This window comes from Octodon degus, unplaced genomic scaffold (genome assembly GCF_000260255.1).
Source record: "Octodon degus isolate 3935 unplaced genomic scaffold, OctDeg1.0 scaffold00058, whole genome shotgun sequence".
Classification (NCBI taxonomy): domain Eukaryota; kingdom Metazoa; phylum Chordata; class Mammalia; order Rodentia; family Octodontidae; genus Octodon; species Octodon degus.
Window position 1 is genome coordinate 7091009 of NW_004524634.1, and position 17134 is coordinate 7108142.

Below are 17134 nucleotides of genomic sequence, written 5' to 3' on the forward strand. Positions count from 1 at the left end.
TTAACTCTCTCCTCCCAGTCCCCACTTTTTTTTTTTTTTTTTTTTTTTGTCTTTCTGAGACAGTCTCACTGTGCAGTTCAACCGGGCCTTCAACTCACTTGAACTCCTCACAGTGATCCTCCTACCTCAGCCTCTGGAGTACTGCAATTACGGGTGTGCATCACCACACCTAGATTCCCTCCTTTTCTTATTAGTACCTCTTAATCTGTTCCCTGAATTGCAGGTCCAGCCCACTTTTCACTTTGCAGTGACAGGGAGCTTTCTGAGCAGCAAGCCTAATCTTGTCATTCTTAAAAAATAGCCCCTGAACAATTCCATAACTGATTCCTTTCTGACCTGGAACCAGCCCATCTCCCTCCTTAATTTTCCACTCAATTAAAAAGACAAGCTTGACTCCTGGCTTCACAGTGTATGGTCTGGTAGAGGAGATTAATGCGAAAGAAACTAACCACTGAGAGTGTGCATCCCTCTCTAGAGCATTTGCTCTATGTGCTGCCAAGGGAGGGGACAGGAATCACCAGGGGCTCTGCTAGAGAAGGTGACCACTGAGTTTGGAGAGATGGAGAATCAGGAGATGGAACCATAATGAAGGCCAAAAGTATCTGGTTTTGGTAATAAGGATACATAAAAGCATTTTAAAGTATTTGCTATTGGTTTTAAAGAGATGAATACTACTCAAAGCAGTAACTGGAAAACACTGTCCAGTTTAATGGATGCCCCAGACTGGCAAGGGTTGAACGCATCCATTCATTAGCTGTAGGCTTGTGGGGAGTTACCCTTCTCTAATCTCTTAATTCTAATCTTTTCTGATTCACTCCCTTACACATACAGGTATATATATATTCAAGACTCAGCTCAGTTCTCCTTTCTTCTGTGATACATTCCCAGTCACATAGTCTGGGCAAAATGCACTCCCTTGTGCTGGGGTGATCCTCAGCTCAACATGCTCGCAGAGTTAGCTCCCTGTATTGGAATGGTTGCTTCAGAGCATGTTATTTCTCAATGTCCACCTCTATAACTAGGTTACAGTAGGCAACAAATATTTATCCACTGACTGTGTAAAACACCCAGCATGCCTACTGTGTGACCTTGGACAAACCATTACTCTCCTGTGAACCTCACAGTTTTCTAGGATAATCTTTCCTACAACATTGTTAGAAGACTTAGCTGCGGTGTTTTATTTTTATTTATTTTTTTGGTGGTACCAGGGATCGAACTCAGGACCTTTTGCTTGCCAGGCAAGCATTAATTGAGTGAGTTTTTGGATTCTGTTTGTATTATTTTATTTTGTTTCAAGATGAGGGATTGAGAGTGTGGTGCCTTTGCACTGAGCTGTGTCTCCAGCCCTTTTTTTTTTTTTTTTTTTTTTTTTTACTATTTTGAGATAGGATCTCACTAAATTGTTTCCCAGCTCTTTGAGCTGTGACTAGCAATCTTCCTGCCTCAGCCTCCAAGAGTGCTGGACTTATAGACGTATACCTGCCATGAATGGCTTAATTCAGGTTAATAAGAGGAAAAGGATCACTAGGCAAAATATGGGGTGGCGCACCCAGTTCTTATATTTAGCCTGGCTTGCCTCTTTAGAATGCCTTCTTGTGTTTGCTGGGGGCACCAAGCATGCAGATGTAGAAAGCCACTCTCTGAAAAGCCCTTTGCAGAAATGCTAGTGTGGGCCCTGAAGGCTCAGGTGCGCAGAGCTGCGCTGGATCCACCAGAGCAGCCTGACCACTGAGGAGCCCAGCCGTTCAGAGACCCAGGGGGCCATGTTTTCCTCATAGCTGAGAAAGAAACTTCTTTTTCTCCTAGGCATTTGGATGAAAAACAAATCTTCGTAAAACATATTCATTATCTCCTAACCTTCATAAGTACACTCTTTTGAGTTACGGATACCATTTTCTGTCATTTTAGGTATGAGCTTAATATGTAACAAATACTGCTTTTTAGTCTTTTTATAGAGAAAGGTGCATAAAAGAAATACAAACTGGCAGAGTCTGGGCATTTGTGTTTTGAATTTAAAGGGCCTTGCTTTTCCATTATAAAACCAAAATAGGTTTTTTTTTTTTTTTTTTTTTTTTTTAACTGGAAAACACAGATGAAAGAATGGAATGCAGGAGAGCCCCTCTGCGTCCCCAGCTGGTCTGTGCCAAGCTAGTTACTCGTGGCAGCTGTGCGGAGACTGAGGCAATAGCTAAGGACATCAGCAAAGTCAACTGCTGAGGCTGGGAATGATCATAAGACCTCACAGGGAGTGAAGGTCAAAGAGCCTCTTGCCTTACACTGATTAGGATTATGGGACACATCGCAGGCACTTGAGTCCACGCCAAGGGCTCCACTGCAAGGGAGCAAGGACTGCTATAATCAGTGCTCTGGGAGGCTGAGACGGGAGGATTGGAAGTTCAAGCTCAGCTTGGGCAATTTAGCATCTTAAGAAGACCCTGTTTCAGAATTTTAAAAAGGAGAGGGGAGAAGCTGGGCATGTAGCTCAGTGTGAAGGCCCTGGCTTCGATCTCCAGCACTGCAGAAATGACGATAAAATACCACGAGCACTGATTCTGAAGTTTTCTTCCATCATGTTCTTAAATCGGGAAGGATTTGATGATTCTTTGGAGCTTTCAAGGGCTGGGAAGTCACAGGACCTTGTGTGTACAGGAAGCACCACCTGCTGAACTGGCCAGGGACACTGCCTGTCATCCCCAAGGCTCTTGGTCAGTAAGCTCCCTGCATTCGATTCATCCCATTGGCTGGACTTTACTGAGCAGCTGCTCTGTGCCAGGGACTGGGTTACTGTGGTAAGAAAAATGCCACTTTCTACTCTCCACAAGCTTAAAGCTTCCTTGAAGAAAGAAAAATGTGAGATGATCTCCACATGCAACAAAGCATGTGAGGGAAAACTAGCATGCTGTGAGAGAGTGGGGAGTGGTTTCTGGTTTCCATTCAGTGTGCCAAGAAGGTGCATCATAGCAGGTGATGTGTGTGTGTAGACACCTGGAGGTAGCACCTTATGAGAAACAAGTGCTGCCGGAGAAAGGCTGCAAAGCACCCAGCACTGCGCGCTGCGGTGGTGATGTGCTGGGGCCAATGAGAAGGATGAACTGTGAAGCTGGTCTTGGTCACAGAGAGTCCTGCACAGGTAAGATTTTCATCTAGGGGTACAGGAAGCCAGTGGCAGGTGGGAGAAGCACAGCATGACTTACCCCTTAGGCCCTTCATTCACTTAGCAGAGTATTTCGTCCCTTCTGCCCATACTTAGCAACATCTAGTACACCACAGGGTTTGTCTGGGCCTGAAATTGCAGAGGTGAAAACAGGGATGACCCTCATTTGAGGGAATGCTGAGTCTGAAGGCAAAGGCAGATAACCAAAGATAATTACATCTTTCAAGATAAATCCTTAATACAAATATACACCAGGTCCTTTGAGAGCATACAGTAGTGAACTTAGCGGGAGTGATGGAAAAAGCTTTTTGGGAAAAGGGCCAAGTGAATTGGCTTTTGAAAACGCATGTGTTAAGGAGAGAGATAGCAAGAAATAAAAACATGTTTTTATATATTCTTACTAGTATGTAAACATAGTCTAGTCTTGCAAGTCTTTATATCCTAAGTTCCCAGTGCAGGGTCTAGCACACAGTAGGAGCACGGGAAAGATTTGAATACATCACTCTGAAACTGTATAATTTTGCTGGGCTAATGGTTCTACTGCGATTTGCTGTCGCTGTTTTAGCTAGCCTCAAACTGTGCATACAAGTTATTGGATCTGCCTTTGTTGTTTGTCTTTAAACTAACTTTTACTTTTTTGATTCTGGAGATAGAGCCCAGGGCCTTGTGTGAGCTAAGTTCACGCTCTGTCACTGAGATGCGACCGTAGCCCTCTGCTAAGTCCTTGTGATAATTTAGCTAGTCTCTACTCATGTGTGCTGCGAAACAAATGAAGTCATCTCTGGAGGCCCCTTTCACCTGCCCTAACCTAAGATAAACGACATTCCTATTGGAAGCACCCTGGATTCACAACTGTCTTACCTTATTTATATCAGAATTTCCAAAATCTTGGATAAAGCAAGTCCCAGAGTAGTGAGTCCAACAAGACAGAGATTATTGCTTTTTAAAACCCTAACAGTTTGCTGAGTATGGCAGCACATGCCTCTGATCCTAGCTACTCAGGAGGCTGAGGCAACAGGATCACAATTTGAGCTCATCTCAAACAATTTAGTGATTTAGCAAGACTGTGTCTTACAGTAAAATTTCTGAAAAGGGCTTGCAAATAGTTTGGTTCAACCTCCAGTGCTTGAAAACAAAAAGGAAAAGATAGAACTTTACAAAATCAAAAAGAACAACCCCCAACCCTGACAATTCTAGATATTTCTACAGGCAGATTCTGTTTTTGTGGAAATTCTCTTCTCCCAGTATCCCCATGACTTTTTGTTATAGCTGATGTTAGTGTGGCAGCGTTTTGGCCAATATCAACATTGGAAGCCTTGTCTACAATGCAGAGCTGCAGGCGCTGCCCTCTCCACCTCTGCTGCCCCAGCTGAGGAGAGCGTGGAAGCAAAGAGAGAACAAGCAGCAGAGTCTGAAGGTGATGTGTACTTTGGTCTTTTTATTAAATCTCATTTTGTAACATGTTGAATAAAAACTAAACTATATATACCAAATAACAATTTTCCTCTGTCTTACACATTTCAGATCAATGCATGTTCTAATTTCTCACACAATATTTTTGCCTGGTGGAGTGGCTGGTTTTAGTGAACATTCTTACTGTGAATAACAGGTTTGACAAAGTGAATCAGAAATAAAGGACCAAACTACGCAGTCACTAGAAGTCAGAGAGAAATAGTAGAATGTATATTTCACATGGTTCTGAATTTTCAAACTAAATGTCTTGATTATTTTTCTCTTATTGCTGAGACAAAAATAAATGCTAAGTTGATTTGATTTTTGCTTTTTTTGTTGTTGTTGTTTTGTTTTTTTGTGGAACAGATGATTGAACTCAGGCCCTTGTGCTTGCCAGGGAAGCGCTTATTTTACTTACTTTATTCAGTTGTTTGCTCACAGAAGGCACTGTAGTTCGCGCATCTCTGGGGGCACTCAATGATTCTCAGCCTCATTTTAGCCCAATTATTTATCCTCCATATCAAGACAGGATCTTGCCAAACTGTCATGTTTCTGGGCAGAGCCTGAACTTGCGTTCCTACAGCAGAAATCCAGCGGGGCACATGTTAAATCCCATCATTCTGTGTCCAGCATCCAGGGAAATCCATGGCAAGATGTGATCTTGCCACACCAAGCACCCCCACCCAGTAGGCACTGCTTGAAGTGGTGACTGAACCTGTCATGACCTCTCTGGGGCTGATTTTGCTCAGATGGTCCACATCCTTGGCTTTTCCAGTATTCTGGGTCTCCCCTGAACTTTCAGTTTCATTCTCACAGCTTTATTCACTAGCCTCTCAGAGGCATGCTTTTTGGCCTTCTAGGCCTTCTGAAATCTGTGTAGAAGCCTTCTGAAACCTGAATTTTGCACAAATGTAAAACCAGAATCATCTGAATGATTCCAAGGTCTGCCAACTGCTGAAGCAATTTCCTGGCCCCTTTCCATTTTGCTGCTGGTTGCAGAGGGCTCTGAGTGACTGGATGTCTGAGCATGGTGAACAGAATCCAGGGGAAAAATTCGCTCCACAGCTGCCATTCTGGAGCATGAGGCTCTGGGGCTCTCTTCTCAAAGTAAAGCCTATACCTTTGCAATTCTATGCTTGAGAAGAGTGGGATTTTGTCACATTCTCCCAAGACACTTTTTTTCTATGGTCTTATTTCAAACCACTTTGCTTATATTTAATGCTAATCTTTTCAGCAACTGTTTTCTCCAACTTTATAGGAGCTTTCATTATAGCAAAATGTGAAACATTTTAAATCATTCTGTTGGGTGGTTTGCTCTTGATTCACAACATACAGCCAGCTAAAAGCCCCGGACAGTAACCAAACCACAGCCTAAATGTTTGGCTGTCTTAACATTTCCTCCTCCAGATTAATTAGTCTGAAATCTTCAATCTCAGTCTTCCAACAAGTCTCTAAACGTGTGAAAAATGCTGACAAATTTTCTTCCAGGGTATAGTACACAGAGCTTGTAACCCGACTGTCAGTATAGTTCCTTTTCTCAACCGAATACTCTTGAGCCTAGTCTTTTCTGGCTGAATTACAGTCAACATCTTGATCTTCTGATCTCTGAGTAGGATCTCCTACCTGACTTGGCACACAGCACTGTTGGGCTGTTTTTCCAACCACCATCTCTAAACCTTTCCAAACTTCTCCTCAGAGACAGTTCCAAAGGCTTTTACACAACATGGTTAGGTAACATTACAGCAATGACCCCATTTCTTTGGTTCCAAAATCTGTCTTAAATTATTTGCTGAGACAGAATACCTGATACGTACAACTCTAAAGGGGAAAGGTTTAATTTTGGCTCACAGCTGGTAGAGGTCTGTCTCAGTTACTTTTCTGTTGTTGCTGGGACAAAATATCTGACAGCCCAAATCAAGGAAGGAAAGATTTATTTAGCTTACAGTTAGTGGAGGTTTCAGTCCACACTTGGCTGGCTCCAAGACAGAGTGACACATGGAAAAGGGCAACTGTTCATGGTGGTCGAAAACAGCAAAGAGCAAAGGGAGGAGCAGCAGCTGTGGCAGCTAGCAAGCCTCTCTCCCTTCTTTATATTGTATGTAGATTATTCACCCCAGGGCAGGTGTAGCACTCATACCCATAATTCCAGCAATGGATCATGAATTAATCACAAATACTAGAAGCCTGCCCTAATGATTGCATGAGGCTTTGGAGAGACAACTAGATATAAATCATAACAGCCCATAGTTGGCTGTCTCCAAGAAAGGGCAGCATGGAAGAAGAGGCTTCCTTATGGCATGACAGTGGGAAGGAAGTAGCTATCGAGGAAGGGAGATGTACCCTTCCAAACCAGCCAGTAGCAACCTGCCCTGTCCAACCTGGTTTTGCTCCTAACATCACATTTAGCTATAAACTCATCATTAGATCAGTTGAGTAATTCACTGATTAGTACCACATACCCATGATGCAATCACTTCCCTGAATGTCGCATCCAGCACAGCTCCTAAAACTTCAGAGGGGGGAACGTGGAGGGTCAAGACCAACCAGGAGTCAGGATATCCAAAGCTGAGGTCAGGTGGAGCCCCCTCTCTGGGTAGGAAGGAAAGAACTGCCGAATGACTGCAGCATATTTATTTATACACTCGCAAGGCTATGGTCAACTGAAACCCCTCTGCCCAGCAACTTGTTCACGTGGCTTTCCTTGGGTGCTCCATGTTCTTGGGGCTGGTCTTGCTTTAGTCCCACAAGTGTGATAGATGTCCAGCTTCAGCTGCTCCCCACACCCAAAGCCCCACCTATAAGCATATGAGGCTTTGCAGGGACATCCAGGCATGGACATCAGGGAGGACATCTAGCTATAAACCATAATGTCTCATCAGTAAGCCTGCAAATCCCCAAATCACACGGAGAAGCCTCCTTTCTCTTCTGGCTAGTCACTGGCCAACTTTTCTCATTGTAATTCTGTTTTGTAAATTATCGTGATGATGAACGCCTCCTTTTAATAAGACGTTCTTTCTCTGGATGTATTAATGCAAGGACCATGTTCTTGCTGGTATCTTTACATTGTTAGGAAAACAAGCTTTATTTTTTTTTTAAAGGGTAACTAGATGAGGCGATGGATAAGTTAATTAGTCTGGTCATGGTCATGATTTCACAATTTCATCGCATACACTTTATATATACGGACATTGTTGTTTTTCAGCCATTCCTCAAGAAAACTAGAAACGACGAATTTATTATGATTCTGACATCTATCCAAAATCTTTACTAATGCATTACCTCAATTTTATTTGGAAAATATAGTGAATGCCAGGTACTATAATAGACATGGATGATGCAATAATGGAAAAAACAGACAAAATTCTTAATGTCACAACAACTTTACAGGAGGATGCTGCCTGGACACTTTATTTCTTTGGCTGAACACCATGTCATGCTCACATTCTTTTTCCCATGAGTATAAAATACTCTGACAAATAAAGTTCTATTTTTGTAACCAGCTCATAAAATAGTTGAGCCAATTCTGTGCTCTTTGATTTTGCTCTGTGAATGGAATATTTAAAAGTACTTGTTCTCCATTCCAAGAAGAGGTCGAAGTGGCCTGATGGATTTGGGCTAAGCAGGGATATAGGTGAAAATGAAATAGGATCATTAAGCTTGTTCTATCAGTTCCTTAAAAGCTTACAAAATTATGCTTTCATCCTTCTGAGGCAGCAGGGATGATTTGGAAGTGTTCAGTGGATTCTGTCACCTTCCTTTTTTTTTTTTTTTTTTTTTTGCGGAACCGGAGATTGAACTCAGGCCCTTGCGCTTGCCAGGGAAGCACTTATTCTACTGAGCCATCTCCCCCGCCCCTCTGCCACCTTCCTGAGAAGATCTGACATTTCTTTCTCTCCACCTGTAGTACCAGTCCTAGCAAGTTGTTCTAAGCATACTTAATACAAAAGAATCCTCACCACTACTATATCACAGTTATCTTAGTTTCTCCTTCCTTCTTCTCTTCCTTAAGTGTTTGATATCTCTTCCAGGGTGGTCAGTGTAGTCAAATGTTATTAATCTGAAACTTTTATTGTGTGGCTCCTCGTTATTTATAGGAGGTTCTTATTCTATCAGCAAAGCTGCAGTTAAAATAGAAGGCTCTTTCCTCACAGCACCGGGAATGTCATCCTCAAAACATCACCCTGTTTCGCCAACTCCTTTGTCCTCAGGATGGTAAGCAGAGATGGGTTGCTTTTGCGAATTAGTTTTTATCCACTTCCAAACTATGGAAAACTTTAAATGGGGGAAAGACAAGAAGAAGTAGGCATGTTTTCTTTGGTTTTGGTGGTAATGTGAATTGGCTGCAGGTGTTCTTATAGTAATGAGTTACATTCTGACCTTTTCACTAAAAAAATTGTTACTGATTTGAGACAGGATCTCACTAAATTTCCCAGGCTTGTCACCTACCTGCCTCCTGAGAGGTTGAGGTTTCAGGTGTGTACCACCTTGTGGGCTTATGTTTTTGGTTTTTGTGTGAAGAGCTATAGGTAACTAGAGGAAGATTACCAATGAGAAGGCAGTACAAGGATGTACACTGATCCTTAGGGAAAAGGACAGTGACCTGGTTAGAAATATGGACAAGAAGAGGAGAAGGTGTAACAAGTTTGGGGATATTTGATAGTGCCAGGCATAATTTTAGAAACTTTACCTAGGGAAAGGTGTAGGTAAAAATCAAGAAGAGCACTGGGACTTCTGGCCAGAGCAACAGAACGGATATTGAAGCCACTGCCTGAATGGCTATTACTGGGGAGGAATTTAAGAGGTGAATATGATGTGTTCAGTATGACTATATTGAATATGGGATATATTTGGGTATTATTTCAATTGGAATGCCTGATAATCACATTATTCCAATGTTAAATATTTTCAGTAGCTTACTTTTCTGAAAGCGTTTTCTTTTTCCCATCTTCCTTTTTCCCTCTCTTTCCTCTACTCCCTCCCTTCCCTCTTCCTACCTTCCCTTCTTTCTTTTTTTGGTTCTGTGGATGGAACCCAGGGCAAATGTACTCTTTTTAAAGTTACATCTCTTCCAGTTTCCCAGACAAAACTAAGTTTTAGTCTATCAAACGGTTAATGCTCTCTGTAAGTTAAGGGGCTTTGTAGAAGCTGTTCCAGGAATTATTTTCTTCCCCTTGCTGTGCATTCAAGGAAGGGTTAGTGAAGAGCAGGTTTTTGCTAGGTAAAAGACAGAAAAAGACTTTGGGTCTCACCTCTTAGAATTTAGAGAATAACAGAAGAGTTAAATACCAATCTAAGAATTATGTGAGGGAAATTGCAAATGCGATATGAGCAGCTAATGGGAGTAACTCCTAGGAATGAGTCTACAATAGGGCTTTAATATGGGAAAGGCTTCCTGAGAAAGTGTAAACAGTTGATTAAGAGAACTGAAGCAGAGAGTCTCTGAGCATATCCTGTGGAAGAATGAGGAATGCAACTTGACACATTATGGGGAATTTAGGAAAGAATGTACTTCTCCCTGGACAGCCAATAGGGAACGCCAAGGTGGAGAGTTAGCTGTTTTGTCCCTTAACAGCCGCCACCGTGCAGCAGGTTGCTGCGACTGCTCGCATTGATTTCTGGGAGTTGTAGTCCTGACTTGTACGAGCCAGCATGGCGGCTTGTGTTGGCAGACACGGGGCCACCTTGGGCTCGGCCATGAGTTTCCCAGTGTCTAGAGTGCTGCTTCCTGGGCTGTCCTCTGTCGCACGTTGTAAGTGGAGCCGGCGCCCCTTCGCCGAGGAACGGGAGCAGTCCAGGGTCAGGCTGGTGGGAGGCGCTCAGGGCGGTCCGGGCGTCCCCGCTGTGCGTCCGCAGGGGATGGAGCTGTGGGCCTCTGCGAGCCCCGGCGTAACCTGCGCGGGTTTCTCCTAGGGGCCCGCCCGGCGCCGGCGCGGCAGCAGAGCAGTGGGCCTTCCGAGCCCGGCGCCTTCCGGCCGCCGCAGAAACCGGTCATCGTGGACAAGCGCCAAGCGCCGAGCGAGGACAGGAGGTGAGGCCGGGTCGGGGCGCCGGCCGTGTGCTGGCCCTGTTCGCCCCTGCCCGACCGCGGGCGGCCCGGTGGAGCGGACCCCCCGGAGGAGCGGACCCCCCGGAGGAGCGGACCCCCCGGAGGAGCGGACCCCGGGCCTGAAGCGCTCTCCTCCGTGGTGCCTTCCGCTCCGGGACGCCGCGTATTCGTAGTCCCAATCCGGGGCCAATCCTGTCTCCCTAAAGCCCTTAGTTTGGCTAGCAATCAGTCGGCCCAAATTTAACGTGCTTTGGAGGGCACTCCTGGCAGATGGAGTACAGTAGTGAAACGCAGATTTGGGTCTAAGTTGTGGTCTTCCAAGCAGTGCAAATACAGTTCTCATTCACTGATATGACTTGTTGATAACCCGGGAGTTTCGTGTAAATTTAAATAATCCAAGTAAGACTTAGCTGAGCCGTTTCTGTAGAGCTTGGTGAAAACATTTTTGTCTGTCTGTCTTTATTTTGAGACGGGGTCTCTGTAGTCCATGTTTGCCTTGGACTCGTGTCTCAGCCTCCCAAGTGCTGGGATTGCAGACCTGTTCCTCTCCTCCCAGCTAGGTGAAAACATTCTTTGACGAGGCAGTTTTAGGAGGAAAACTTTGGTGTGCGTCTTTTCTGGGCTTTAAAAAAAAAATTAAAACTTTATAAAACGTTCTATAACACTAACCTACAGATTAAAAAGTTATTTCCTTATAAACTGATTTTTTGTGTGAAGAATCTGCCTCTTCCTCACATTTTTTTCAGGACTGGGGATTAAACCCAGAGTCTTTACATTAAGCAAAATCGCCAGCATTTATTATTTTATTCATTTATTTTTTTAAATTTTGAGATAGTCTTGGTTAAGTTGCCCACTCAAACTTGTGATCCTCCTGCCCTGGGCCTCCCAGAGTGTTGGGATTACAGTGTTGCACCTCAGTACCTGGCAAGGTATCTGACTCTTCAAGCCCAAGGCTTAATAAAACTTAGTGAAATGGGAATGTAACTTTATACTTTGGAAAACAACGTGGCAGAATTTAATCCATTTGAAGTTGTATACACCTTTGTACCTAGTAGGCAGAGTACATAAGGTAACTAATGTCTTATACAGGGGACTTTGTCTAGGAGTGAGTGTAACAGTATTGTAATAGAGGTTTAGAGCTGGCCTATATATAGGTGAACAGGCAAATTTAATCACACGTTGGACTATTACATGGTTGTGAAAGTGAATGAGACAAAGCTAACTTTTAAAAACCTACATGAATTTCACAAATGTGTAAAAAAACCACCTTATGTAGGGGCCCTTATGTAGTACATAAAAATGTTTATGCATGAGATGTAAATGAATTAAGAAATGCAGGAAGGCCATTCTCCTTTGACCAATGTTGAAACCTTATTTTTTTACCAAAAGTGGTACAATCTGACAGTATTTCCTTCAGATGATGACAGAATAAGGTGTTCTCATCATCTCTGCAATACTTTTACCAAAAATGTTTAAACTTAGTTTAGGGATGTAGAAACAATAAATCTAGAATCCAGCAATGGTCCATAACACAGCATGCCTTAACTTAAAAAAAAAAAAAAAAAAAAAATCAGTGTTGTAAAAATATGAAGCTAGTGAATACCAGTAAGAGACTAGTGTAAGAGACTGAAACCCAAACACAAAGCATGAGTTGTGATTATGTCTTGAATTGGGCAGCAGATACAAGACCTTTGTGGAATAGGTGGGTACATTTGAATATGAGCTAGGTGTTAAGTTACAGTGATACCTTAGCTCACAAACTTAATTCTTTCCACCATTCTGGTAGCAAACTCAATTGATCACAAAAAGAAGCAAATCTTCCCCAAAGGTCACCATTGAATCTGCCTGTTGAATTTGATTCAGTTTGTGACCAGTGTGGTGTTTGACTCTCAGAGGAAAGAAAAGCATTAAGGTTATATTTATGAACTGAAGTACCACTGTACGTTATGGAATTAGTGCTAATTTTCTTAGCTGTCACAAAGGTATTATGATAATGTAGATGAAAGTCCTTGTTCTCAGCATTAAGCCTTCTTAGTGGTTGAATAATGAATGACATGCCTTTCTGACATTCCAGATGGCCTCGGAAATAGGCAAATAGAGCAAAGTTTTAGTGGTTGGTAAAGTCTGATGAAGAATAGATTGGTGGGTTTTTTTGCATTATGTCATCTTTGATGAGCTTGAAAAATTTCAAAATAGAAAATTAAAGGAAAAAAATTCTTGGTAATAATCAAGAAAATAATTAACTATAATGTTATAATAAATTTAGCCCTAGTCATAAGTCTAGGATAGTAATTAAGTATAGGAAGAAAGAAGGATCTGTAGAAGCTCCAACTATGTTGATAATTTGGTTCTTGAGATTAGTGCCAGGGTCATATTTCTTGTAATGCACTTTTTCAATATGTTAATGCTTTATAATGAGTTTAAAAGCAGTTAAAGAAAATAAGAATGTTAATTTTGAAATCAAGGTGCAATTGGCATGTCTTTTCCAGCATAATTTCCTGTAATTTAGCTTAGTGTGAAGTCTTTGGGTAGACCCATAGGCTTTGGAGACTGACATACCTATACTGAAATCTGGCTTGACAGATTTATAGCTAATAGAATAGTGGGTCAGTTATTTGCCCTCTTCAAGCTTTAGTTTCTTTGTCTGATGACACAAAACTTACCTGTGCTGTAAGATTACATTGTGCTACTGTGTTAGCATTTCATTACTGTGATACAATACCCGAGGTACTCAGCTTACAGGTGGAGAGGTTCTTTTGGTTCATGTTTCCAGTACATGGTTGCTTTGAGCTGTCTCTTTCTCCTTGGGCCTGTGGAGATAGAGTACTTTACGGCAGCAGTGCATGATAGGTGAAACTGCTGACGCCATGCTGGCCAGGAAACAGAAAGGGCTGGGTCCCACCATCCCCGCGAGCCCACAGCAGCACCATAGGTTGGCATCCACACCTTTAGCACATGGGCCTTTGGGGTGGACATTTAAGATCTAAATCATAGTAGCTATTTGCATGTTTTGGGACGCTTTTAATAAAATGCCAGGAGTACTCTAATTGTTAGCTATGATGAGTATCAGCAATTTTTTTTTACAAGAACAGCTTTAAAAATAACATTAGCTTATTTAGAAAATGAAGTGGGCAGGGTGGCATATCCCAACACTTTGGAGGCTGAGGCAGGAGGAGATAACATTTCCAGCCAATTAAAATAATAACAAGACCAGCCTAGGATACATAGGTCTGAGTTTGAGGCCAGCCTGAACTGCATAGTGAGACCCTGTCTCAAACAAAACCAAAAATGAAAACAAAATGAGAATTTAGAAAATGAATAAAATCTGTCAACACTGTATTCTTCATTTCTTTGTAAAGCAACATTTTTTTTTCTTATTGCTTAAGTCTGCATTTATTATTTATATTTTCACAGATTCTTGAGTCCTGAATTCATTCCTCCAAGGGGAAGAACAGATCCTCTGAAATTTCAAGTAGAAAGAAAAGATATGTTAGAAAGGAGAAAAGTGCTCCACATCCCAGAGTTCTATGTTGGTCAGTAAGAGCTGGACTCTTTCTGCCTTGTTAGTTGGAGGTTTAGTTTTCTTTGTATAAGAGATTGTTCTTCACATGTCTGTATTCTTACCCTTTTGGGGTACTTCTGACAGTGCAATATGTAGAAGGTAAATTATCCAGTAACATTATTTGTTTTTGTATTTCTTTTTTTTATCCATTTATTTTTTATTTGTAATACATGTTTGTGATGCATAATGACTGTATATTCATCTTGGGGAGTTGGTACATGTACATACCACATCTTAAGCCAACATTTTATTTATTTATTTATTTTTGTTTTTGTATTTCTTAAAAGAATTTGATTCTCTTATGAATTTGTAGGAAGCATACTACGCGTTACTACAGCTGACCCGTATGCCCAAGGAAAAATCAGCCAGTTTCTGGGAATTTGTATCCAGAGATCAGGAAGTGGACTCGGAGCTACTTTTACTCTTAGGAATACTATTGAAAGACAAGGTGTGTGTTATTATTTTAATTGTCTAGGAAATGCTACCTCAGGATTCCTTTTTCTCTGTTTCTTTAGACAAGATGTCTGAAAGTTGAATGTCAACATTCATTACAGTAGATGCTGTAAGAGAATGGGAGTCTGTGGTCTTAGAACGGACTGGGAATTGTGGTCGCTTCCTTAAGTACAGCTGGTGGTCTGCATGCTCGCGGAGGCTTCTTTTCTTAGCGTGAGCAGCCATTAGAACTAGACTCCCCAACGTGGCAGCATCAAGTGAGGAAGCAAGTCACTATAAAGCCGTGTAGGGATAGTTCTTTAAGGAATAACTTTTGAGAACACTCAGATAAGCACCATGATGCGCCTGGTGTCTTAATCTGTTTGTGCTGCTAAAAGTAAATGCCCAGACTGCTCTCATTTATACAGAATAGAGGTTTGCTTCTCACAGGTCAGGAGGTTGAACAGTCCAGGATTAGGGCAGATTACCTGTCTGGTGAGGGCCCTGTTCCCTGCTTTTAAGATTGCGCCTGTTGCTGTGAGCTCTGGAGGGGGCAAATATGGGGTTATCACCTGGCGGAAGAGAGAAGTACAGAAATAGCCCAGAGCTAAGTTTTGTCCCTCTCCTTAAGACACTGTATGAGGAAAGAGCCCCTCGTCATTTCCCGAAGGACCCCGTTAATACCACGATAGCTGGGGATTTCAGCGTGTGTTTTGGAGGGACACATTCAAGCCAAAGCACCTTGCTTACCAAGTTCCTGTGGTCCTGCCAAATGGGGCTCATCCCTGCTTTTTCCAACACACAGGTTTTTAACATCTCAGAACTTTTGTATTTGTTATTCTTTATGCCTGGAGCATTCTTGGTCCTTTACTGCATCAGTTAATATGTCATTTCAGAGCGACTTCCTCGGACTACTATTTATGGTGGACCTTCCCCAGCAATGTCGTCACTCTGTCCCCTTTGTCCTTGCTATATGCAATTACCTCGTTGGCATTTTTGTTTTGTTTTTATCATCTACTTAGAATTTAAGCTTTATGAGAAAAAGATTTTAACTTATTTTTAATTTGCTATAGGCACAGTTTTAGATCAGTGCTTAGAATAAAATAGATTTGTATAGTAAATATTGGATCAAATCCTGTTATAAAACACTAGAAGCTTTATCATACATAATAGGATTTTTATGTGTCTTCATATATATTTCAGAAAACCTCTTAAGACACTCCTACCTGGCATATATTAAATTACTATTTAATACTAATTTGATATATTCAAAGTAATACCTATCTTGCTTCACGTGGAAGGCCATTGTGTTAAAAATGGGCTGGGCCATCTTTAAGAGGAACTTCTACACCAGAGTTAAAACTTAATATTATACTTTTTAAAAAAAAATTTACTTTTTATTGAGAAATAAATATGAATGAGATAGTTTCACAGCTGATAAAATTATACTTTTTTAAAAATATTAGTCTTGTTAGTTTGGGAAAATTTTTAATGAAGTAATTGGGATATAAATGAGAGCATGATGTAGTGATGTATTCATACTTTCTCTAAATGCCTCTGAGAATTGAAGAGATACATGACAATGTATTTACAGAAGACATTTTTTTTTGACTTAATTTAGGTTTTCTCATTTTTCTATGTATTTTAGTTTTTATTTAAATGAATTTTCAATTTTTTTTAGTAGCCATCTCACATTTCCCACCTGAAAAACGCTGTACTAGTTCCTTTATAAAACAGCTTTTACTATTTTGACAGATTTACAGGCCTCTGGACTTAAGATTGTGGGAATATGTTATCTTTTTAGGTGTTGAGATTTGCTTTGATCTGTACAATCCTCGAATCCATGAGATCCAGGTGGTCAAATTAGAGAAACGGCTGGATGACAGCTTGCTGTACTTACGAGATGCCCTCCCTGAGTATAGCACTTTCGATGTGAATATGAAGCCAGAGGCACCAGAGTATGACAAAGAAGTTCCTGTTAATAAGGTACAGGTTGCGCATTTGGCAATGAAAGTATAAAGTAAGAGAGAATTGTCTCAGTGAAAGCTACAGGAGAAATTTGGCTTACGTCTTGGCAGCCTAAGCTCATCCTTTTCTTCATTTTTCCTTAGCTGAAAGTAAAAATGAAGCCTAAGCCTTGGTCCAAACGTTGGGAGCGCCCATATTTTAATATTAAAGGAATCCGATTTGATCTGTGTTTAACTGAAGAACAAATGGAGGAAGCTCGGAAGTGGAGTCAGCCGTGGCTTGAGTATGACATGATGAGGGAATATGATACTTCAAAAATTCAGGCTGCACTATGGGATGAAATCGAAGCATCGAAGAAGTCCTGATTCTGAGAAGCCTCTGGTTACTCCAGGAGGATGTATCGTCTTTCAGAGGATTAAACCAATGTAATTTTATTTATAAGAACATAATCCTTAAATTAAGCATTCTTTTTGTAAATTACTTTTCAGAAAATAAAATTTTCATAGCAGTTTATTACACA

At 41.5% G+C, this 17134-nt stretch overlaps 1 protein-coding gene across 1 annotated transcript; it reads left to right on the forward strand.

Moving 5' to 3' along the window:
- Positions 1-10244: 10244 nt before the first annotated feature.
- Mrpl19 (mitochondrial ribosomal protein L19) lies at positions 10245-17134 on the forward strand. The gene is made up of 6 exons (XM_023718360.1): positions 10245-10355; positions 10517-10634; positions 14067-14185; positions 14528-14662; positions 16451-16632; positions 16758-17134. The coding sequence occupies exons 1-6, from the start codon at positions 10256-10258 to the stop codon at positions 16977-16979; spliced, it is 876 nt and encodes a 291-aa protein (XP_023574128.1). The 5' UTR covers positions 10245-10255; the 3' UTR covers positions 16980-17134.